The sequence below is a fragment of the Hyperolius riggenbachi genome, chromosome 4 (assembly GCF_040937935.1).
Source record: "Hyperolius riggenbachi isolate aHypRig1 chromosome 4, aHypRig1.pri, whole genome shotgun sequence".
Classification (NCBI taxonomy): domain Eukaryota; kingdom Metazoa; phylum Chordata; class Amphibia; order Anura; family Hyperoliidae; genus Hyperolius; species Hyperolius riggenbachi.
Window position 1 is genome coordinate 163,126,508 of NC_090649.1, and position 25,233 is coordinate 163,151,740.

Below are 25,233 nucleotides of genomic sequence, written 5' to 3' on the forward strand. Positions count from 1 at the left end.
AAAATTGTACCATGCATGGTCACCAAGAGTGACCGTTCTCTGTCACCTCCTCTTTGGGGGATAGGTACCTGCTCTAGACCTGCAAAACGTAGACAAGTTGTATATCCTCCATGCTCATTTCTAAAGCGCTCAATCAATCTACTACACCCAGCGTCGGGGCGGAAGCCCGATAGTTTAAATTGCCCCAGGATGGGGAATCGCTTGCGCACAGAGCCTCAGAAGAAGCTTATATTAAGCGAAATGGTCATCAGGCAGACCGCTGCTCCCACATAACCCCACGGCTGTTACATCAATAGGGTATGTCAACCAATTTTGCAATGCTATTTGCTGTAATGGATGTATAGTTATGAGGACTGTTATTAACTATATGGAGTTTACAAAGTTTACAGTAGTGCCGGATATTCACTCTACTTTGCATATGGAATACAATACTGTCTATTGTTTCTATCCTGAGCACATTGAAGGTGCATAACCTATCAACTGTACTCCGGAGGTGCCCATCCTGAATTCCTAGGCAACGCAGTGCCAGTCACTTTTCTTTTTCTCTTTTTGAAAGCATTATTTAAATTATTGTTTGGTGAAATGTGTTGTAGAGTATATGAATTTGGGTAACTGCGAGGAACTGGGAAAGGAAAAGTAGGGTTGTTTGACAATTCAGAAAACTCCTCTCAGCTCAGAGTTTTGCAGATGTGTGACTGTTAGGCTATCCACACAGTAATAGATTGCCATCGTCCAATGTGGCAAAATTATTGTATGCTCTCTGATCGAAATCTGATCAGAGAGGGAACAATTCCTCAAACTGTTTGAAGCAGTACAACACTATAGGCCATTGCCCAACAACTGCTCCTGCCCTGCCCCTGATCGATGGAGATTTTCAGTCCTGTCCAATTGATAGTTTGCATCGGTTTTTGGTAAAAATACGGATCAATCAGACATGTTGTAGAGTATATGAATTTGGGGTAACTGCGAGGAACTGGGAAAGGAAAAGTAGGGTTGTTTGACAATTCAGAAAACTCCTCTCAGCTCAGAGTTTTGCAGATGTGTGACTGTTAGGCTATCCACACAGTAATAGATTGCCATCATCCAATGTGGCAAAATTATTGTATGCTCTCTGATCGAAATCTGATCAGAGAGGGAACAATTCCTCAAACTGTTTGAAGCAGTACAACACTATAGGACATTGCCCAACAACTGCTCCTGCCCTGCCCCTGATCGATGGAGATTTTCAGTCCTGTCCAATTGATAGTTTGCATCGGTTTTTGGTAAAAATACGGATCAATCAGACATGTTGTGGCACAGATTTCTAGCAGATTTCATCAGATTGATTGAATCTGTCAGGAATATAAATGTAAAATCAACAAGTGTGTGGCTACCTTAAGTTTTCTACTCTATACCCTTTCTCCAGGGCTGTTTTTTCAAATACCTTTTTATTCATTTAATAGATTCAGTTGGCAAGGAGGCAGCAGAGAACTTGTAAAGAGGGTTGTTTTAGTCCATGACTGATGTGACTGTATTGTATTGGTGGATGCATGCTGAATCTGGAGCAATGTAGGAGAATAGAATGTGTTGGGTTTCCAAAGCATCAGAGAGTTGGAGTTCAAAGTTGCAATCATTTCTACACAAGTGATTGCCTCTCTTCCCAATGGCGCATGCAGACAAAAACAGAGGATTAAAGTTGCCAGGTTCTTAGGAAAAATAGAGAGTTTTAAAGTTGGGCAGAGCTGAATAAACACATAAACATGGCCATCTTTGTTGGCTTGAAGATGCAGCCATTGAGAAAGGCCAAAGGATGAGGTTAGCAAGAAGAGTTTAGAGATAGAGGAGTTGTTAATATCAGTGGGGATACTGAAGTCACCAATAATAATGGAAGATAGTTTAGTGTAAAGGAACTGAAGAGGTCAGGTAGAGAACTGATTGGAAATAATAGAGGCTGGGCAAGCTGGACAATAGATTGCTGCAATCTGGAAGTGGTAAAGAGAGCAGAGACAAACAGCATAAACTTCAAATAATAAGAAAGAAAAGGAAAGCGTGGATGTAAGTTATGTTCTCTGTATATGGAGACAACCTACTGATGACTGTATGTTGCTTCAAAAAGTTCTAAGGTCAGACTGTTAGGTACTAAGGGATTAATTCATGATACTGTGCCTCCTGAGTTTAGGTTGCGCTGCTGTTATGGAGCTTGCGCTACTATAGCAGTGCGGCTGCATGAATCAAGCCTAAAATGTTTTAGAAATAGCAATGGAGTATTGTACTGTGTTCAGGGCCGGGCCGAGGCATAGGCTGGAGAGGCTCCAGCCTCAGGGCGCCGTGTAGGAGGGGGAGCAGAATTCATTGAGCTGTCATTCCTAATTGTGTTTGAAGCAGAAAGAAATAAGAAAAGGGCATACATGGCAGTGACTGCAAGCCAGATAACTAGATATTAAGGTGTTGGGGAGGTTGGGGGCCCTGTGGCGCCTCTTAGTGTAATAGCAATCAGTGTGTGATGGTTGGGGTGGGAGGGATGGGGGGGCGCACTTTGGTGTCTCAGCCTTGGGTGCTGGAGGACCTTGTCCCGGCTCTGACTGTGTTAGCCATTAGTTAAAGCAGGAAGTTTTGAATCAGGGTGATAACTTTTTTTGGCTATTTTTAATGATACCGGAGGTGACATGTGACATGATGAGATAGGCATGGAGATGTACAGTGCCTAGCACACAAATAACTAAGCTGTGTTCCTTTTTTTTCTTTCTCTGCCTGAAAGAGTTAAATATCAGGTATGTAAGTGGCTAACTCAGTCCTGACTAAGACAGGTGTGACATTCACTGTTAAGAAATTCCAACTATAAAACACTTTTCTAGCCGAAAATGACTTCTGAGAGCAGGAAAGAGATAAAAAGCATCAATAGTTCATAGATTTTAGCTCTGGCATACTTCAATGAATGTGTCATTGAGCAAAACAATAAAACAGTTAACACTTAAAAAGTAGATTTAAACATAAAATAAAACTGTTAAATATCTTAAAAAGTCATTTTTAGGAGAAGGAAGATAGATACAATCTTTTATTTCATTGGTTTATTTTCGCCTCAGGTGTCCTTTAAAAGAAAAAGAGTAAGCTTTCAGCTAATAAGCTTTCTTCAGACTCCTGTAGTTCAGAAAAGGCTTACTATTGGCTGAAAGCTTATTTTTTTTAAGTTAGCCAATAAATGTTATCAGCACATCCTAAATCAAAGCTTTCTGTTCACTGAGATACATAGCCCCCAACCGTCCCGTTTTCGGCGGGACAGTCCCGATTTGGGGGGCTGTCCCACTATCCCATTATGACCCCCCAGTGTCCCGGGCGGCTGGGGGGTCAGATGTGCAAAAGAAATGATCGAGGCCCCAGCCGGAGGATGCGGTGTGTGGGATGCAGGTCTGGGATAAGATTGTCCCCCCTCCCTCAGAATGTGCCCCCCAGTGTCCCCCTGTATGCAGAGATAAGAGCGCAGCGGAGCGGGCAGTCTTACCATTCCTTCTCGCGTACGGGCATCTCTTGCTTCCATCTACTTCCTGTGATGTCACAGGAAGCAGGAAGCGGAGAAGACCCGATGCCCGTACGCGAGAAGGAATGGTAAGACTGCCCGCTCCGCTGTGCTCTTATCTCTGCATACAGGGGGACACTGGGGGGCACATTCTGAGGGAGGGGGGGACAATCGTATCCCAGAAACGCATCCCACACACCGCATCCGCCGGCTGGAGCCTCGATTATTTCTTTTACCTCCTCACCCATGGGCACCCTCTCCCCACCCACAATTATTTTTTTTAATAAAGGATATATATATATATATATATATATATATATATATATATATATATATATATATATATATATATATATAAAATTATTGACTAGGGGTCTGTCAGGGGGTGTGGTTGGGGGGTGTGTCGGGGGCGTGGCTTAAGTGTCCCGCTGTCTCATCTCAAAAAGTTGGGAGGTATGGAGATATATTTTGCATGTGGACCTGAGGCATAAGTAAATAATAATAAATATTTAATAAAGCACGCCTACAAAGGCTAGGAAGTGGGTTAGAAAGGTGCAGTTTTTTACAGAGGAAATGTCTGCCATACTATCTCAGAAAAACAAACAAACAAACAAACAAACAAACAAACAAACAAACACAGGAAATTATAGACCTGTAAGTTTAACATCAGTTGTATGCAAACTATTTGAAGGGTTACTAAGAGTTACTATACATTACTTCATTGTAGAAAATAATCTTATTTCTCAGCATCAACATGGGTTTACTAAAGACAGGTCCTGTTTGACTAACATGCTCAGCTTTTATGAGGTAGTGAACGCTAAAGTGGATATTGGGAATGCGGTAGATGTGATATACTTGGACTTTGCTAAAGCCTTTCGACACTGTTCCACACAAAAGTCTGGTGCAAAAGTTGAGGATGCAAGGACTGGGGAAGAGTCTGTGTGCATGGATAGGGAACTGGCTAATGGACAGAAAACAAAGAGTTGTGGTCAATGGATCACACTCAAAATGGGAGACTGTTAGCAGTGGGGTCCCACAAGGGTCTGTACTGGGTCCAGTGCTCTTCAATTTATTTATTAATGACGTAGTAGATGCAGTACTGAGCAATGTTGCTATTTTTGCAGATGATACAAAATTGTGCAGAATCATCAACTCTCAGTCACATATTGCAACAGGATCTGGATAGGATGGCTATATGGGCACATAAATTGCAGAGGAAATTCAATGTTGAAAAATGTAAAGTCATGCATTTTGGTCGTACCAATGGTCTAGCACCATATAAAATAAATGGGATACAGTTGGGGACATCAAACTTAGAGTACTCATCGACAACAAGTTAAATAATCGTATTCAATGCCAAGCCGCTGCAGCTACAGCTAATAAAATTTTGGGATGCATTAAAAGGAAAATAAAAACTTGAGATGCTAGCATAATATTGCCCCTGTTTAACTCTCTAGTAAGGCCACATCTGGAATATGGAATTCAGTTATGGGCACCACATTACAGGAAAGATATTGCAGTTTTAGAGCAGGTCCAGAGACGAGCAATAAAATTGGTACATGGGATGGAAGGTCTCACTTATAAGAAAGGTTAGATAAACTGGGTTTATTTAGTTTAGAGAAAAGACGCCTTGGAGGGGATCTAATAAAAGTGGAATATAACCCAGTATTTCTTCTTTGCTCTAAAAGATTATTTACAGCATATAATATACTAACACAATGGTTTTTTTTAGTAAAACAGCATTTAAAGGGTTACATCACAGGACTGACTTTTTCTCCTGCAGGGGCTGCCGCATCCGAACTGGTGATTATCTTATCTTCTGTATACATTATTTACTTGATACAATTAAGTAAACATTCTCTGTCTGTGCAGAAACGTATGCTAATGAGTCCTGGAGTGAAACACAGGTCAGAAATCACTGGTGGCTGCATTTAAAACAGAATTTCAACAGTTATGAATAAAATGCACCAGCAGCTTTCAAAGTAAATAAACTGAACTTTGGGAAGTTATAGTTACATAGTTATTTTGGTTGAAAAAAGACATACGTCCATCGAGTTTAACCAGTACAAAGTACAACACCAGCCTGCTCCCTCACATATCCCTGTTGATCCAGAGGAAGGCGAAAAAACCCTTACAAGGCATGGTCCAATTAGCCCCAAAAGGGAAAAATTCCTTCCCGACTCCAGATGGCAATCAGATAAAAATCCCTGGATCAACATCATTAGGCATTACCTAGTAATCCCTGGATCAACATCATTAGGCATTACCTAGTAATTGTAGCCATGGATGTCTTTCAACGCAAGGAAAGCATATTTCTTTATAATTTATAAATGAATTATAATACTTGTGCACAAAAGCAAATATGATAATTGTATGGGTTATAAAAAGTAGGAAAACACATTTTTGTTGAATATTTTGTCTAGAGTTTTAAACCGCTTTAACATGTATAAATACATCAGAGGGCAATATAAAATCTTGGCGGATGAGCTTTTTGTCCCTAGGCCTTCTCAAAGGACTAGAGGACATGATCTGCGCATGGAGGAAAAACGTTTTAGCCATTTATTTAGGAAAGGGTTCTTTACAGTAAGAGTGATTAAGATGTGGAATGCATTGCTACAGGAAATTGTTATGGCAGATTCTATACCTGCATTTAAAGGGGGCGTAGATGCTTCCCTTGCGTTGAAAGACATCCATGGCTACAATTACTAGGTAATGCCCAGTGATGTTGATCCAGGGATTTTATCTGATTGCCATCTCGAGTCAGGAAGGATTTTTTCCCTTTTGGGGCTAATTGGACCATGCCTTGTAAGGGTTTTTCGCCTTCCTCTGGATCAACAGGGATATGTGAGGGAGCACGCTGGTATTGTACTTTGTTCTCTGGTTGAACTCGATGGACGTATGTCTTTTTTCAACCAAAATAACTATGTAAATATGTAATATATAAGTAGATAAATACTTTCTCTACTTACATAACATATGTATTGCACTATCAATGTTTTCATTTTAGTTATTTTTCTGTAGTAAAAAAAGAGAAAATCCTTCTTAGGATTATCCATTTTAACTGTGTGTATCTTGAAGCCAATCCTGATGTCATTTCCCCCCTTACTCTCCTCTGCCTGACTGTGTATGCATTGTCCGCCTTCCTTCCAGTCTTCAGGCACTACCACCCATCTCTGCAATAGAAAGTGCATTGTTTCAGCATGAGAAATATTGGCCAATCAGAGAGGAACAGAGGTAGGGGGTGGGGGCAGGAGGGAGAGAGAGTTCAGCCAATCAGGCTGCATTAGTTAAGTCTGAGGGGAAAGTAAAGAAGTAAAAAAAAGACAACCCAGCAGGCCCTGCAACTTACTTTGTGTGGCAATGTACCAAATAAGAGTCAGGTAAACTAGGGAATGATCATTTAACAATAAGAAAAGTAATAGTGATTTTTAACTTTTGGATTGCATGGTTATCATCCTTATTACTTGTTTACCAGATAAAAATGAATGTATTTTTGATTGTATGCCTGACAGTTACACTTTAACAATATTTGCTAAGTCAGTGCATATCTGTTCTATTTCAACAGTCGAAATACATCCGTACCGTTTATATATATAAAATCTGATATAACATAGGCTTTTACTTTCCATAACACATAATGAGCAGTTTCCGATCAGCTAATGATCACATTTACAAATCTACAATTAACTGGCCTCTGCAAGAAGTATAGGGTTTACTTTCTTTAAAAAATAAATGACCCATGGCTCTCCATAGTCTATTTGTTATAATTAGCATACTGTCTTTTAAAGAGGACAGTGTGTTTTCTGTTCATTAACAGTAATACTACCTTGGCATACAATCAGTCCCCATGATCTAAAAGCACTGAGGACGCCAAATTATCCTCTCTGCTAGGACAAAATCAATTAACACCACTAGGGATGTCATTATTGTCACATTAAGTCACCTGATAGTCACCAGGGAAAACAAAGTGATTTCTGGAATTTGTAATGCTGGAGTTCTAGAAGCAGACGTGGACAATTAAAGCGAATTCTGGTGCCACTTTAAATATTACAAGCCGGCAAGTAGAAAATATTTTTTAAATAGAATTTGTTTCTGCAATATAGTTCACTGGGCACGTTTACAAGTTATTGATTGTTTTGCTTCTATGTAAAGCTTCATTATACTTACAATACAGAAAACAGCCAGATACATTAAGTGATTTGAGAATTAACAACTGTGCTGTTAAGATTTAAATAAATACCGAGACAGATCAACATCTATTTTTGTTTAATGTTTCTGTTTATTTCTTTAGTACATTTTCTGAAATTTGCTTTACGCCAAATTTTGCAAAAGTAACGTTAATGCTCTTCTTGCAAACCTATTTGTATTTATATTTATTGTATATTTCTGTGGACTTGGAATTGCCTTGCACTTGTTTTGGGCGGATCCACAGAAAGGAGTCTAGATCAAGGTAAAGGTGATCATTTTTGGTGGGGCTGGACAGATGCCTCAAACATGAGATGAAAAATCCATGCTGTGGCATTATATGTGGCATGAAGATTCCTGGAGGATAAATGTAATTAATATATAAATCATGTAAGGGAATAAAGATGGGGATATTTTGGGAAATGTGCTTTTACCTATAGATGCTAGATGTACTTTAGAAAGTGTGTATTTGGCCAGTGACCTGTTCCTCGAATTTTCTACTCTGCCACCCAATTGGATTAGCTTCTTGAATTGCCTAAATGTGGGCAGTGATGAGCCAAAATGCTGATATTCTTTTCACATAAATTTTAAAATAATTTAAAATTTGAATTTCGAGCAAAAATGTAATTGAAAATCATTTTGTAATAAGTTTGTGATTCTTTTACATTTTTTGTGCTAAAAAAATATTTTTGTGCTTTTCAGAAATGTTCACGGTAAAGAATAACAATTTTCACGGTTTCGCAATTTTTTGCATCGGAAAGAAACATTTTTTTCTTTGACCAGATTGTGAAAGTATGGTGTATGTTTTTGAATATTGTCTCGAAATAGCATTTTCAGTGCGAAAATGACTGGTGAAAAATCGCAAGAAACACTGAATGTTGGCATACACTAACAGATTAGGTGAACTATTGATATCTCCATATTCAGCTGCATATCACCTAGCAACAGCCAGTATTAGATCAGCAGAAATTTCATCTAATATTAATAGAACCACTGTCACCGCTAGCATTGTACAGCTCGATTCAGTACCAAGCTAATGTAGTGATTGATCATTCACAATCTCTCTGTATGTTCTTTCCCATGCTACTATCTACAGAACGATTGGCCAATTCTACCACTTCCATGTGCTCTGAGAGCTTACCTACACAATCTATTCATAATATTCAAAACTAGTGGGCAGGGATGTAACTAGGAACCACCGGGCCCCCTCCCTGCAGAAATTCTGACGCTCCCCCACCCCGGGCCCACTCAGGGCCGTTTTGGGGGGCTGGAGGGGTTGCAGCATGAGGGAAAAGCTATGGCCTCACATCGGCGGGGAAGGGGGGGCGGTCCCTCCCTCCCTCACCTCGGGCTCTCCCCTCCAGCATCAATCAGTGTGTGTGCAGGCGGCGGGCAGCGGCAGATATACATACCTTCCTGCGTTCCACTGCGGATGTTCCTCTCTCTAGTGACTGACACTACTTACTGTTTATACAGGAAGTAGCGTCAGACACTAGAGAGAGAAACATCCACAGTGGACCGCAGGAAGGTATGTGTTCCTGCCCACCGCCTGCACAGACACTGATTGATGCTGGAGGGGAGCACAGAGGGGAGAGCCCAAGGTGAGAGAGGAGGGGGACACCCCCCCTCCCCAACAATGTGTGGTCATGGCTTTTCCCTCATGCTGCAACCCCTCCAGCCCCCCCAAAATGGCCCTGTGCGGGTGCAGGGGCTGCAGCCCCTATTGTTATGCCCCTGATAGTGGGCATCATAGTGGGCATCATACTACATGGATGTAGTAAAATTGGTCAATCACTGGGCAATCAAAATTGGATGTGTGCAAACACCCTAAAGCCTGGAGCACAGCTTCAATTTTGATTGGCCAATTTTACCACCTCCATGTAGTATGAAGGCCACAGATTTTGAATACTATGAAGAGATTGAACAGGTAAATTCTTATACTACATGGTGGTGGTAAAACTGGTCAGTGATTGGCCAATCAAAATTTAAAGAAGTGTGAGCCAGGCTGTACAATTGGACCTATCAAATTAGCTGCAATTACATTTTACTGAAGAGGTATCAAGCTGCATGCAATTTGCATTAAATGTACATGCCAGTCCTACAATTTCCATCTAATTTACCAACTCTACCAAAGATGTCATCCTCTTGACAATTTGGACCTATAATAATCTTACAAGAATAAACAGCAATTTACCTAAAAGAGTCCATATTACTTTCTATGTGTTAGCGATGCTGTTATTGACTGTTATTTGTAATACGGAATTTAAGCTTTATGTAATTTTGTTAAAGTTGCCCTCAACTTTAGGACTTCCTCTCCGCTCTAAAAGATAAGCAACAGCATAATACTCATTACAGAAAAACATTTCTTTGTTATAGCTTATAGAACTCCTCAGAGATGCTACAGTGTAGTACTTCCAGGGTTTGTAGAATCAAATACAGGGTTAAACTCCTGTATTTACTTATAACCTGTTGGAAAGTCACGTATATGGCACAGAACAAACAGAGCTGACAGCTCGAATTGCAGTGGCTCATTACTAGCAGATAAGGGAGAATAAGACAGGCTGTTATCTCTAAATACACATAGGGTAGGTTTCTCTGTGTTTTCCTTCTTTCCTGTGGAAGAGTGTATGTCCTCTTCCTGGCAGGAAGCCGCGCAGCAGGATTTCTCAGGCCCTGCTAGGCCGATTTGCATAATTTTTTTTTTGCAACACGCAGCTAGCACTTTGCTAGCTGCGTGTGCACTCCGATCGCCGCCGCTCCGCGACGATTAGCCGCCCCCCCCCCAGACCCCGTGTGCTGCCTGGCCAATCAGTGCCAGGCAGCGCTGAGGGATGGATCGGGACTCCCAATGACGTCGGTGACGTCATCCCGCCCGTCCCCATGGCGACGGGGGAAGCCCTCCAGGAAATCCCGTTCTTTGAATGGGATTTCCTGATCGAAGTGGGTGGGGGGATGCCGCTGCACAGTGGCTATCATGTAGCGAGCAAATTAAAAAAAAACTACCCCTGGCGGTTTTTAATAGACCGCCACGAGGGTTACGCCTAAACTATTTTACCTTTCCATCCAATAGTTGCATTATATATGGCAAATAAATAAGTAACATGTATGATCGCTAGGATAAATTCATTTAATACATGACAACAACATCTTGTTTGCATGGATTAAAGAAATAACCATGTAATCATGTAACAAGACAGCCATAGTTATTTAAACTACTTTGTAAAACAATGCTTGATTCTGCTGTAAGCCAAAACTGCATATGACTTTTATATTTTTGTCCTACTTCAGGGGGTATTTAATTAAGCCTATCCTGTCTAACATGATCTGATGTCATTGTACAAGGATATGTTCTTTGTTAGCAGAGCTCTTACTTTCAGACTCCTCTGTGTATTTGATGCCATGGTAACAGAACAGTAAGCTAAAGCCAATGAGATAATGAGATATTCTCATTGTAATTGTGCTTCATGAGGGCACCAGTTCCCAAGGGTGCTATGTGACAGCCTTACAACTGCTAACAGAATTTACAAAACACACAAATATTAGTAGGATGCCAATTGCCACAAAAACATGTAAACACGGGTGCTGTTTTAGATCTTCTCATCTCTGAAAATGAAGTTAGGCACATATATGTGTCGCTTGCTCTGAAGCATTATTTTAATGACTGTCTTAACATCTAAATAATGAAAACTTCAAGGAACTTCAGGTTTGAAATGAACTAAGCAGCTTGTGAGCTGCATTATAATTATGACTGCATGCTATAGGCAGAAACATGCTGTATAGAAGTCAGCAAGCTGAGATGACATCCTGCATTTTTTATATATTTTTTTTCACAGAATAGCCGAAGTGTGTGCATAAACAGATAGGCTGATCGCTTTATATCTGCCAGGGATATAGGGCCATATCCTATTCAAGGTGATAAGTAGCTTGCAGATGCGAGCTACTTATCACCTTGCCATCGCGCGAGGATTACCGGCAAATCCTATTGCCCATATCCTTCGCGCGATGGCCGATCGTTAGGGAGCATTACTCAGGCGAAAGCCTGAGCGATGCTCCCTTTTACCGAGCGATGGGGAGTGAGGTTTACGCTGTGGTGCTGTCCATCAGCACCACGGCCTCACTCCCCACACATGCGCACTCGCCCGCCGCCATCTTCCGCCGCTGCATCTGGGGGTCTCCTTTAATAAGGAGACCCCCAGATCTCTCCGTCGGGTCGCCGCACAGTTTAGAAGCCCCCGCGCAGCTCTGCACCGGCACCCCTGTTGGCATACATACCGCCGCAGATCACCCGCCGCCTCTCGCCGCAAAATCCGTCGCGTAATTACAGTGTATCTAACACTGTAATTACTGTCGGCATAGAAGGAGCCCGGGCAAAGCATCTTTGAATCTGCAGCCTGGGCTCCCCATTGGTCCGCTGTCTGAGCCATTTTATTGGTTTAGACAGCGGACCAATGGGGAGCCCAGGCTGCAGATTCAAAGATGCTTTGCCCGGGCTCCTTCTATGCCGACAGTAATTACAGTGTTAGATACACTGTAATTACACGACGGATTTTGCGGCGAGAGGCGGCGGGTGATCTGTGGCGGTATGTATGCAGGGGTGGCGGTGCAGAGCTGCGCGGGGGCTTCTAAACTGTGCGGCGACCCGACGGGGAGCTCTGGGGGTCTCCTTATTAAAGGAGACCCCCAGATGCAGCGGCGACGACGTGCGTTAGCTAGTTTAGACCTGCTTTTTGCAGGTCTAAACTAACGCTCATGTCTGCCGGGAAGCATCGCTTCCCGGAGACATGATAAGGGTAATTGGATTCGGTGTTAAGAACTCGCTGGGCGATTATATCGCCCAAGCGAGTTCTTTTCCGCCTGGGGGGGGTCTAAAGTTTTATTAGAATAGGCGATGCCCCCATCGCCTAAGTTAAGAACTCGCCAGTGCTTAGCGCTGGCGAGTTCAGCAATAGAATATGGCCCATAGTCCCTTATACAGATGTGCTATCAGGGAGTGTCCAGTGAATGCTCCACACCACACTGGGTGTCACTCAAATGCGGGAGCCAAAATGATGTCATGAGATCAGCGGGTCAAAACACAAAACCCACAGCGAACCATTTGTTTTGTTTTTTTTGTTTATTCACAATTTTAGCATTGGCTCCAACTCATCTACAGTGGTGTTTTAAAGGACACCCGAGGCGAAAATAAACGAATGATATAAACAATTGTATCTATCTCCCTTCTCCTAAAAATGACTTTTTAAGACATTCCACAGTTTTATTTTATGTTTAAATGTACTTTTAAGTTTTTACTGTTTTATTGTTTTTGCTCAATGCTACATTCATTGAAGTATGCTAGAGCTAAAATGTATGAACAATTGACCCTTTTATCTCTTTCCTGCTCTCAGAAGCCATTTTCTGCTAGGGAAGTGTTTTATAGTTGGAATTTCTTATCAGTGAGGGTCACACTGTAGTCACTTCCTGTCTGAGTCAGGACTGAGTCAGCCACTTACATACCTGATATTTAACTCTTTCAGGCAGACAAAGAAAAAAATGAACACAGCATAGTTATTAGTGTGCTAGGCACTATACATACCCATGTCTATCTCATCATGTCACATGTCACCCCGGGTATCCTTTAACCACTTCACCACTGAGGGGTTTTACCCCCTGACCACCAGAGCAATTTTCACCTTTCAGCGCTCCTTCCATTCATTCGTCTATAACTTTATTATTACTTATCCCAATGAAATGAACTATATCTTGGTTTTTTTTGCCACCAATTAGGCTTTCTTTAGGTGGGACATTATGCCAAGAATTATTTTATTCTAAATGTGTTTTAATGGGGAAATAGGAAAAAATGTGGGAAAAAATTATTATTTTTCAGTTTTCGGCCATTATAGTTTTTAAATAAAGCATGCTACTGTAATTAAAACCCATGAAATGTATTAACCCATTTGTCCCGGTTATAAAACCATTTAAATTATGTCCCTATCACAATGTTTGGCGACAATATTTTATTTGGAAATAAAGGTGCATTTTTTTCAGTTTTGCATCCATCCCTAATTACAAGCCCGCAGTTTATAAAGTAACAGTGTTATACCCTCTTGACATAAATATTTAAAAAGTTCAGTCCCTAAGGTAACTATTTATGTTTGTTTTTTTTATTGTATTTTTTTTTTTTAATTACAAAAAAAAAATAAAAATTGGGGAGTGTGGGAGGTAATGAGTTAATTTATTGTGTAAATGTAATGTTTGTATATGTAAAATGCTTTTAGGGTGTAGTTTACTATTTGGCCACAAGATGGCCACAGAGTGTTTGTTTACATGCGACCTGTAAGCGTCCGGAAGGACGCTTACAGGAAGCAGTAGGAGGCTGGGAGACGCACAATGATCTCGCTGTTTCTGAAAGAAGCAGCAGATCATTGCGGGGGCTAGATCAACGAACGGGAATGGATTTTCCCGTTCATTGATCTCCGGGCGAGCGGGCGGCGGCGTGCACGAGCGGCGGGTGCGCACGCACGAGCGGCGGGAGCGCGGACAGCGGCGGTAGCGCGGAAGGTACAGATTTCTCCGTCCCTGGTTTTTTAGGAGGGAAAAAAGGGGCGGAGAAATTCGTACCGCTGGGGGTAAAGTGGTTAAAACTTGTAAACCCTTTAAAATGTCAATATTAATTCATATAATATTTAATAAAAATAATAACTTTTGTGTAACACTCTTCTCCTGTTTTACTCAAAATGCTTTAAGAGCTGCAGCAATTAAGGGCACACTCAGTAGGCCAGCCTGTAGCCCCAATGAGTTTTGCCCATGGACTCCTTATTGAATAGCCAAGATTGACATAGGAATCCAGGGTTCCAAAGGTGGTGCCTAATAAAAACCTTGTTATGCAAATGAGTCCAAATGACTTGTTTATTCACTGGAACATGATCCAATGCTACAATTTTGTGTATGGCAAAACAAAAGTATTATCTTGCATCTAAGCATTATCTTGCATCTAAGCCTTATTTGAAAAATGATTCAGGTCTTCACTATCTAAGTCTGATCTCAATAACCTGGGCTTGTGGAGAGGTGTAATAGCTCAAATAATAGAGATTTCAAATGACCTAAAAAAACAAAAACATAATTATTGACACTCACTAGGCTTGAAAATGTTGCAAAACAATTTGTGATTAGATGAGACTCCACCTATCCAGTATTCAGCAGATCCAGTAGTAGCAAAGATGACATGTGTATGTGTTTGAAGTATCAACAGGATTACTTAAACTGCAGTATGGTAAAGCAACCACAAGATATCACTGTGTATGAAGTGCTGGAATGATCTCTATGGTATTGTGATTTCCTGTATTCATATTGTGTTCCTCTCTGTTCTACGTAAGCTGCATCATCTCATGGTTGTATATGATTTCTCTCTGCACTGTTTCTTTTGAAAAGAGTATTAACTTGTTCTACTGGGTGCCTATATGCGTGTACCTACCACTCTGCTCCATTAGTATGATGGTGTTCAATACTTGAAGGGTTCTAATTGAATCCCCCACTAGCATCAAAGGAACTAAATGCTGCTCATGCACTGGTGAGTCTTAATGTTCATGTTTTCACCATTTCACCATTAAAAGAACACTGAACAACAATGGCATACATGTCATGGTTGTAAAAAGAAATCCCACTACTGTCTAAAGACAGCAATCCTGCTCATCTACAAACTTGACAAAGACTACTTGAATAAGCTCAAAGAACTTGTGAAAAAAAAATGTTCTGTAGCTGTGTGAAACAAAAATACTTTTTTTTCCATTTGTGAAACATGATGACATGATGAGCCTTATTTGATGCTTCTTGACCATGGTGGCTTGCCATAATCGTTGGAACTATGAAGAAAAATGGGCTAGGAAAGTGGTATATGACTGTGATTTAGAGCTGAGAGAGGTAGGTGAACAGCATGGCCTTCAAAGGACTGGAGATAGACAGAGAAGGAACAGGAGTGAATGGGTAGAAGGAAAAGTGATCAATGAGGAGAATACCCACTCCACCACCATGTCTTCCCATTTCTTCACAACCCCCATTACCAGGTTCAGCACCCACTAGTCAGGGAGTATATTGGTAGGTGAACAGAGGCGCCAGAAGGATAAAAGTACATAAAATTTTAAAAAAATTGCTGGGAGGAAGTGGTGGACTCGCCTCCGTTAAAGCAGACACCAAGGACTGTAAATATATAGATATACACATTTATTGAAAATACCCCAAAGATGCAACACGTTTCGCGGGCACAGCCCTCTTCTTCAGGCAATAAGCAGGGGATAAACAACAGCAATTCAGTTATAGCAAGCAGAGCTCCTCTGCTTGCTATAACTGAACAGGTGCTCTGCTTGCTATAACTGAATTGCTGTTGTTTATCCCCTGCTTATTGCCTGAAGAAGTGGGCTGTGCCCGCGAAACGTGTTGCATCTTTGGGGTATTTTCAATAAATGTGTATATCTATATATTTACAGTCCTTGGTGTCTGCTTTAACGGAGGCGAGTCCACCACTTCCTCCCAGCAATTTTTAAAAAATTTTATGTACTTTTATCCTTCTGGCGCCTCTGTTCACCTACCAATATATTTGAGTCCACCCCAGGTGGAGGGGTGATCTACCCCCTTTCTTCCTATCTACAGAGAGCGACTTCTTAATCCTGAGTGAGGACAGGTCTAATCTCCATTCCTCACCTGCCTAATGAGTGGTTACCTAGGTGGTAACCCGTGTTTGTGAGTATTACCATCTCACTGTTTCATTTATCCAATCAATTTTGACATACTACACCATATTGGGCTCTCGATTTCTCTTCAACTAGACAGGGAGTGTCTGCAGAACTTTTGTACCAAATAACCCATTCTTTTGTTGGGACGAGGAAGGGTTTGTTGCTCATTTGCGAGGCACTCCTCTGTCCACTACTGATAGGCATAGTGAGTGAGCTGGTAACTTGAGTAGAGGGGATGCATGCATACTGAGTCTCTCTCTACAAGTTGTAGGCTACTATTGCTTCAGACGCTGTTTTTTTTTTTCTTTTCTTACCTCAGAGAAAACATTTTTACCAACTTGGTAATTTCTGCTCCACAGAAACTGAGCTGGAAAACTCAGGTGGCTGTATCTGATATCTAGACGTGCTGACTGTTATCACACCATATAAATCTCACAATAACATAATGAATGGGGTGTGAATGAAAGGATTAATAAGCTGCAATAACTAGTGGTAATGTAAGCAGCCTTGTTGAACTGTTCTTGCATCAGCTCCAGTGTAGCTGCACTTGAGTTACCATCAGGTGAGAACTGCAATTTTCTATCAACAGGTCATGTTAAGAAATGAACCACACTACATGTTTCCTGTGGATCCAAACAGCTGCCAATCATGTTGATAAGCTTTCAGCTGCTGGCTAGATCTACTGGTGGTGTATGTACAAAACATCTAAAAATTATTATAGACATTGGAGTGAGACAAAACTCTTTGGTTCAGATCTGGTGCATAGTGGCTCTGTTAGAGGTAAGGATAGTGGTATGCCTTTCCTTTAACATTAGTTACAGTGGACCAGTTTTTATATTATAGATTCTGAGACCAATCACTGAAATGTAACAACTGCCATTGTGCTATACCACTAAAGTGATGACCATAAAATCTACATTACGCATAAGGGTCATACGAGTAATAAACAGGCATATGGCAAACACAATGGGAGGTTCATATAGGTGAGACAGAAAAGCCTATGCAGCAATACGTGTAGGCTGGCTGGTATCTTACTATTTTGGCAGTTAAACTGCTGTTCAAGAAATGCTGTTAAAAACAAAGAAAACCCTGAGAATCCCCCATGAAAAGATGGACTGGCCCAAAACCTGTTGGTTCTGATTTTAACCGCCTACTTTTTTCACGATAGTGGTCCTTTAAGGTGCGTACACACCTATGATGTATGTCGATGATCGAGGAGTAGAGATGGCCCCAACCTCAGATTTTCGGTTCGCGAACTGGGTTCGCAAACTTCTGCAGAAGGTTCGGTTTGCGCGAAGTTTCGCGAACCACAATAGAGTTCAATGGGGAGGCGAACTTGGGAAACTAGAAACACTTATGCTGGCCAGAAAAGTGATGGAGAAAGGAGAAAGGAGAAAGGAGAAAAGCGCTATACAAATGTTAGGATTATCATAAGCATATGGTTAATTAAGTTAAGCTGTAATACATGGCATAATGATAAATTATCATCATTTCTACTTGTAAAAGAGTATTTTTGGTACATTTACAATTCTGTCAATGATTCATCTTGTGTGTACTGACATCATAGAGCTAAAGGCCCGTACACAAGCTTGACTAAAGTCGGCTGAGGCGGCTTTAATAGAGTTCCAGAGTGCCATAATATATGTTGTCTGCATTTAAAAAGGTTTAGGAGCTACTGTAGTAAGGTAGTTTATCACTCACAATTTATACCCTTTCATATATTCTCCTAGTGACTGTTTCAAGAGTGAAGCATTGTTTATTTAGTGTAAACAGTCAGCTGTGCAGACTCCAATGCATAATGCAAGTCAGAAATTTAAATGCATACACTAAATCCGTTTATATCATTTGCATCTCGTGACTGTGAGGTACAAACGAGACAAAATCATGCCGATAGAACAAATGGTAAATATTTTCAGAGGCATGCATCAAAGAGGGTGCTTGGGTTAGTGTGAAGTGTGATAAAAAGGGGTGGGGGTGTAACAGAGAACTGTTGTATTATGTATGTCTAATGACATTTAAAGAGCAGACAAGCTTGATTTCACTAAGAGTGACACAGAACGTACACAGATTCAAAGTCTCAGCAACTAACTCACTTTTCCGAAGCCCATTCTCCACTGGAGTGCTCCTACTTAAACATGCAGATTGATGTGCAGACCGTAAAAGACTGGAAATGAAAACAAGATGAAGACTTAACATAATCTGAACTTTGTGAATAAAATAATCAAGATCAATGACAGAGAGTACTAGCAGAGATGTGTCTTCATAAAGATGAACATTCACATTCGACCCTCATTTCTCACTTTCTATCCATAAATGTGCCACAGGTGAGGTAATGACCACAGTATGTCTTGTACAGTGGGGCAGCTACAACCCTAGTTTAGGCTTGTGTTTTTAATGCATATTGTGCAGAATATATTGTAATTTTAAATATACATTGTGTGCACATACAACATTTTTTGCATTCCTGTTATTTTTATAATTATCTGGCTGGCTGAGTTTGCAGTGCTGACTTTCTGTGCTAGAGTCAGATACTGCTTGGTTGGGTTGAACCTCAATCTGTGTTCTGGCTAAACTCCTCCCACTATTGCATCATGCAGGAAATGGTAAAACAAGGCCGTTAAAAAGGATAATATACACTAAAAACAGTTTGGACCTACCGCCCCATTAATGACTATGAGTTTGTCAGATTCAGGTAAAAAACTTTATTGTATACTCCATGCAATGCATTTTGCAGGTATTACCCACTTCATCAGGAAGAATAAAGGAGTAACTAAACGAGCTCTGGGAACAGAAAGGCACTTCCGGAGGTTCCCCACCTGCCTATACAGTGGTTGTCTTAGTGGTAATCCATCTTTGTGAGTATTATTTCATACAAAGATCTTCTAATCTACACTAACCATAACATAGTACACTATTATGGGCACTCAGTTTCCACTTTTGTCTTCCCACAAGCACTATTGCATTATCACCCACAGGAAATAGTAAGGGAGGAGCCGGAAGCAGGCACTAGGCTGTCTTTCCCTCTGAGCACATGCCCACTCCCTCCTCAGGAGAGAGAAGAGGTGGGTGAGGGGATGGCTCGGTGCAAAGGAAGAAACTCCCATTCATGCTGACAGCATTATGCTTTGTGCACAGATCTCTTAATCATGTGACTGACTTTTCCAAGGTCAATTTTCCTAGAACAACTGCACCCAATGTGTAATGTGTAAGTAAGGAAATAGGCCATTATACACCTTTACTAACAATTAAAAAAAAATGTATTACTTTTGTGGTATAAGTAATAAAAAGTTATTGCTGTATCAGTAGTGACCCAGCCAAAATGCCAAAATTGTCAGGAATCTTATCCACTTAAGTACCAGCGGTCTCTACCCCCTTAAGGACCAGAGACTGGTACAAGAACGACGGAATCCCGATGAATCGACGCACATACCTGCCGCAACCGCCGTCATCGCCGCACGCCAGGATCCTCAGGATATAGACTCTGCCATCTCTATGACGGCAGAGTCATGTGAGCCGGACAGAAGCCGATTTCATTGGCTCCTGACCATGTCTATCAATGTAAGCCAATGGGAGCGGCTTACACTGATAGACATGGCCAGAAGCCAATGAAATCGGCTCATGAGTGGCTCACATGGCTCTGCCATCATAGAGACAGGCAGAGCCTTTGAGCTGCAGTGAAAAATGTCGGGTTTGAGCAGTGCGACCGGCGGGGAGCGACAGAAACGCTGAATGCGCACTGCGGATGGTGAATGAAATCTACGCCCTGCCAGCCAGGAGCCCACCAAAACAGGGCGTAGATTTCAATCACCGCGGTCCGAAAGTAGTTAAAGGATACATGAGGTGAAAGAAAAGAGTGCTGGAAGTCTAACCATTCCAGCACTAAAGTTCCCTTGTTCTCCAGGCTGCCACTGTTCCCTTCAAAAGTTCACAACTCACGGCTCAGTCACAAGCTTCTGCGCATGCACGGGTGAATCACGCACCTCTCATGATTGCACTTCTGCAGATTCCACGTATGATTTGGCCGCCCAGTTGATTGTAGGCCGGGTGAACCAAATGACAGCTCACCCTGCTGCAGCTGAATAAAATTCCGGGTGGCATTAAATACTATTCCTCCACCAAGTCATAGCAACTCAGAGGGTCCGGCGATTAAACTTTAAAACCCACTGTGCTACTGTAGACGTAATAACATTACGTCTATAGTGGCATCCAGATCAAGTGCAGCACACCAGTGAGCATGCGCCACAATGAACTGCTTCGATTTATAGCAAATCAAATATTTCTCAGCAATATAGTAGTCCTTGACAGCTAAAGAGTTAAGTAATAATCTTAGAGCAAGAGGTACCCAGAAAAAGATTACAGGAGGTAGATGTTATATAAATCCCCTCCTCTTGGTGTGATCAGAATATTACTACGCATGTTTTGTGTTTTCCATCAAACATCTAGGTTTTCAGAATATCTGAGCTGCATTGAAGAGAGCACTAAAATTGTCAATCACAAAAACATCTGTAGCTTGAGAACTTTCCATAAATTTTTTTTTCTTCATAACATTTTCATTTTCTTTCTCTTGAAGTTTATGTCAGTTCGGGCCATTTAGGACAACTTTACTGGGTGGCATGGCCATAAACCAGAGAACAAAGGGAAGTGTAATGACAAACTTTCATGCCTCTCGTTCATCTGGAAGAGTATGGTTTGGGTTCCTTTTTGGAAAACGTCCATCTCTGTTGAAAACCCCCCACTAAAACGTTGTCATGGTCTTAAAAGGTTTCCAATATTAAAGTAGCTTCATCACGTTGATTGCTAGTTGGTTAGAAAAGTAATCACGTAGTTCCCCGTCTACATCTGCTATTGATGACATAGATTGCTTTACATATGCATTGAAATCAGATGACATTGCTTCTTTTGAAAATCCGATTAAGTTATGGAAGCTGCATAAAAAGTTTACATTATATTTGTTTTTCTTACCAGTAAAGAGAAAAGTGAGATTACAGCTCAAGTCATATATGCATTTGATATCTATCTTAATGTTAACAGGCAGGTAAGTATCCCTTTGACCTTGTAAACTGGGAATGATTATTGTATTATATAAAGTGTGGGAAAAAGAAGCATTTGGCTGTGAAGACAAGTTGTGTTTTTGAAATATTATAGTTCACTACATTATTGTAAAAGTCCACTTCTCAGCTCGTCCGAGGAATAATTTCAATCAATTACTGATCTGGCAGTTCTAAAAATTCACATTCTTTTACTGAACCTTCCAAATCAGCTATATGTTCATTACCTCTAAACCTACCCCAGTCTTCAAAGTGACTCTGCAATGGACCCGTGCATGTGAATGAGCTATTGTATCCTGAAACACAAGTGTTTAAAGGAAACCGAAAGTAATTAAAAAATAAAAGCCAATTTCAATTAGATGGGGCTTCTACCAACCCCCTGCAGTCGCCCTGAGATTTTCCCGCATTGCGCATGCCCAGGATGCTTCCGGTGACGCGAGCATGATCTAGGACGTGCGCAGCCAGGGCCGCACATGCGCAGTGGTCATCGACTGGCTGAGTCGCCAAAAATGAACATGGGTCACTGCGGAGGCCCAGAGGATCAGTTTGTCCTGACGCGGACACAGGGCAGCTGCAGGTTGCCGGTAGAAGCTCAAGGTTAGCTTCTTTTTTTTTTTTTTTTTTATTACTTTAGGTGTCCTTTAATTAAGATGTAGTTTCTTGCCCTCAACATTTGAATTCTCTGTTATACAGCCATATGAAAACCATATGAAGTTCAAATGGACAACCAAGTAGTCAAATCTACAGTTGCTGACTTCCACATGAACACTGCTCACCTACTTCGTTTTTGATGACTCATGCTGTATAGGTGTAGAACAGACAACCTGCATCATCAGTAGTGAGGGTGGAGTAAGGAAGTATCAAGTGGATGTCAGTTACAGGCTCAATCCACCTGCAAGATCTTTAATATGGCTGGATAAGATAGAAGAAAAAGGCTCATATGCAATTACATTTTTCTCCTGAGTTTTCTCCTAGGAGATCATTTTTCATCTTTTATTTAAAATAACTTTCCAGCACTTTGTAATTTAACAGATACCAAAAAGTAGGTAAAAAAAGTACTATTAAAAATATTAGTATTAGTTTAATAATTAGTTTAATAATAATTACTTATTAGCAATAATAATAATTAGTAATACGTTTAAAAATAATAATATAATTATTAGTGTTTTTTGCTTGCTGGTGGTTTAAAAGGCGTTTAATTGGCAAGTAGAGATGGTCCAAACTGTTTGCTGGGGAACAGTATTCTGCAAATTTCCGCTGTTCGCATTCACGGCGAACTGCGAACATTTGGTGTGTTTGATCCGCCCCCTATACATCATCATTGACTTTGACCCCTTACCTCACAGTCAGCAGACACATGGCAGCCAATCAGCTAGCACCCCCTTCTTGTCCCCCCACCCCCTATCTAAAAGCAGTTGTAGTGGCCATATTGGATTCATTCTTTGCTGGCTGCTGACTGTTAGTGAGAGCAGGGTCAGACTTGCTGCAGATAGGTAGGGAAAGCATTAGCTAGGCCTGGTTCTTGTCCCTCACTTGATGTGAAAGCACCCCACACAGCCCTATTGAGGGCTAGAACATCAGTCTCCTGTGTTTTTTTTTTTTGTGTCTGACACTCCACAGCCCCTTGACACCCAGAGCTGTGTGCACACTACTGCTGTTGCTACAGTAAGTTGCACCCACAGTACCACTCCAGTGCATTATTATTTCACTGTATTCTGATAGTACTATTGCATTTCTCTGTGTGAGACACTCCACAGCCCACTGACACCCAGAGCTGTGCATAATGTGATTTCTGCCCTTTAGGGATTAAAACCCGACTTTGCATCAACTCCGTCATTTTTGGTGAGACTTTTGCCATGGATCCCCCTCTAGCATGCCACAATCCAGGTGTTAGACCCCTTGAAACAACTTTTTCATCACTTTTGTGGCCAGAAACTGTCTTTGTAGGTTCTAAAATTTGCCTGCCTATTGAAGTCTATGCCAGTTCACTGAGTTTACATGTTCGCGAACATTTGCAGAAGTTTGCCATTCACAAACGGAAAGTTTGATGTTCGCAACATCTCTATTGCAAAGTTTAAATATATCACTTCGGAGAAAACTCAGTAGAAAAAGTTAACTGCATATGGGCCAAAGTGTTTAAGGTAAGAAACAGCATCTGTGCTTTAGATATGGTCAAAGCAATGCTATTTTTTCCATCTTGCATGCAAATTTAAAGCAAATTGTATGTATGGAAATAGGCTAATTGAATGCACTTTCAATGACAAAATTATTAGCATCTCAGCGACCATCTCAGCTTTGCTTTTATTAAGCACTTCTGTTTTAGGGTAGAAGTGGATTTATATGCATGCATCCTTTATAAAGGTCATGTTAATGCACAAACAGGCAAGACATAGAGAGAGTTGGTTGGGAGAATGTCAGCCTGAAAAAGTCAAAACACGTGCTTGCAATATGTAATGTGTAACCAATGTTAAGATCCAATGGATTTTATAAAATGACAGTGGAAAAATAAGCAGAGACCTAAGCATCTATTTTGTTATCCATAAAGCGTGCAACCCAACGTTAAAATAAACCTATGAAATAAGAAGCCGTCTCTGTGGAACTAATCCTAAATAGAACTATCCTGGAGTCTCATATTCTCATTCTGGCTTTAAAGGTTTTAAATCTCAGTCTGACGTTTAACATCACACTTATATTACTGCTGTTCATTCAGCTTCCACATAGCGATGTGATGGCTTGAACTTTTAATCACTATCCTGCTATAATACGAGTTTGCAGAGCCACACAGATGCTCTAATTAGTTTCAATTAGGAGGCTGGCCACTGCTATCTTACTGCTCTGACTGCACAAATTAAGCAACTTACTTATTAACCCTTGCAATTAAAAATATTGACAAGTGAACACATGCAGGGTCTGCATAGGATTGGTACTACATATAACATGTTTATCTCTTCATGCCACATGTATTGTCAGGGACCTCTTTAAGGGAAAATAAACTAACGCTACGGTCCCCAGTTTAACTTACCTGGAGCTTCTTCTAGCCCCCTGTAGTCTTCCTTGTCCATTTCTGCTCTTCTCCTTTTAGCTGATATGCCTATCTGAGAGCTGCAGGTAAGGTCCAAGGCAGGGAGCATTTTGTGCTTGAATAATTCTAAAAAAAACCCCAGAATGCTCCCAGCCATGCGATCGTGTTGCAAGCCTCCTGGGCAGCGCATGCGCAGTCACCCCCAAAAGGCTGAGTTGCCTGCCCAGATTATAGAGGGGGACAGCGGATGAATGGAGCAGCGTGGAAGGATGAAGAGGGACCTCCTGACTATCTAGAAGTCAGAGGGGCATCACTAGACACAAGGGAACTGTATAGGGGAGGGAAGACCACTAAATACCAGGGAACTGTATGGGGGGACACTAGACATCAGGTCCTGACCCTGTGATCAATGTGAGCCAATGAGATGAAACTGGCTCCTGTCCAGCTCACGGAGCTGCGCTGTCATACTGACAGCAGGGCTAGTAAGCTGCAGCAGTGGGAGAGCGTCGCGATCGGTGGTAGCGGCGGGTCCGTGCAGAGTGCGGAACATGAAATCTTCACCCTGGCAGGCTTAGGGGGACACAAACAGGGCATTTATTTCAACTACTGCCGTCTGAAAGCGATTTCGGGACCTAACTGTGTGTTTCTCTTTTTATTTGTTAGAGAACAGCAATTACAATTATGAAAAAAGTAAAATGTTAAAAACAAAATTGTTTTGGGACATATAACAATGACACCGAATTGTTAATTTATCAACATTGTTTGTGGTTTTTGTTGTAC

The 25,233-nt window shown here is 41.3% G+C and overlaps 1 protein-coding gene across 1 annotated transcript in view; it reads right to left on the reverse strand.

Moving 5' to 3' along the window:
• The window catches only part of LOC137504725 (uncharacterized), a 189,301-nt gene that overhangs the window by 62,675 nt on the left and 101,393 nt on the right, over positions 1–25,233 (reverse strand). Inside the window, exon 5 of the mRNA XM_068233309.1 lies at positions 18,477–18,547. Within this exon, the coding sequence (XP_068089410.1) occupies positions 18,477–18,547 (71 nt within the window). The remainder of the gene's footprint in view (positions 1–18,476; positions 18,548–25,233) is intronic.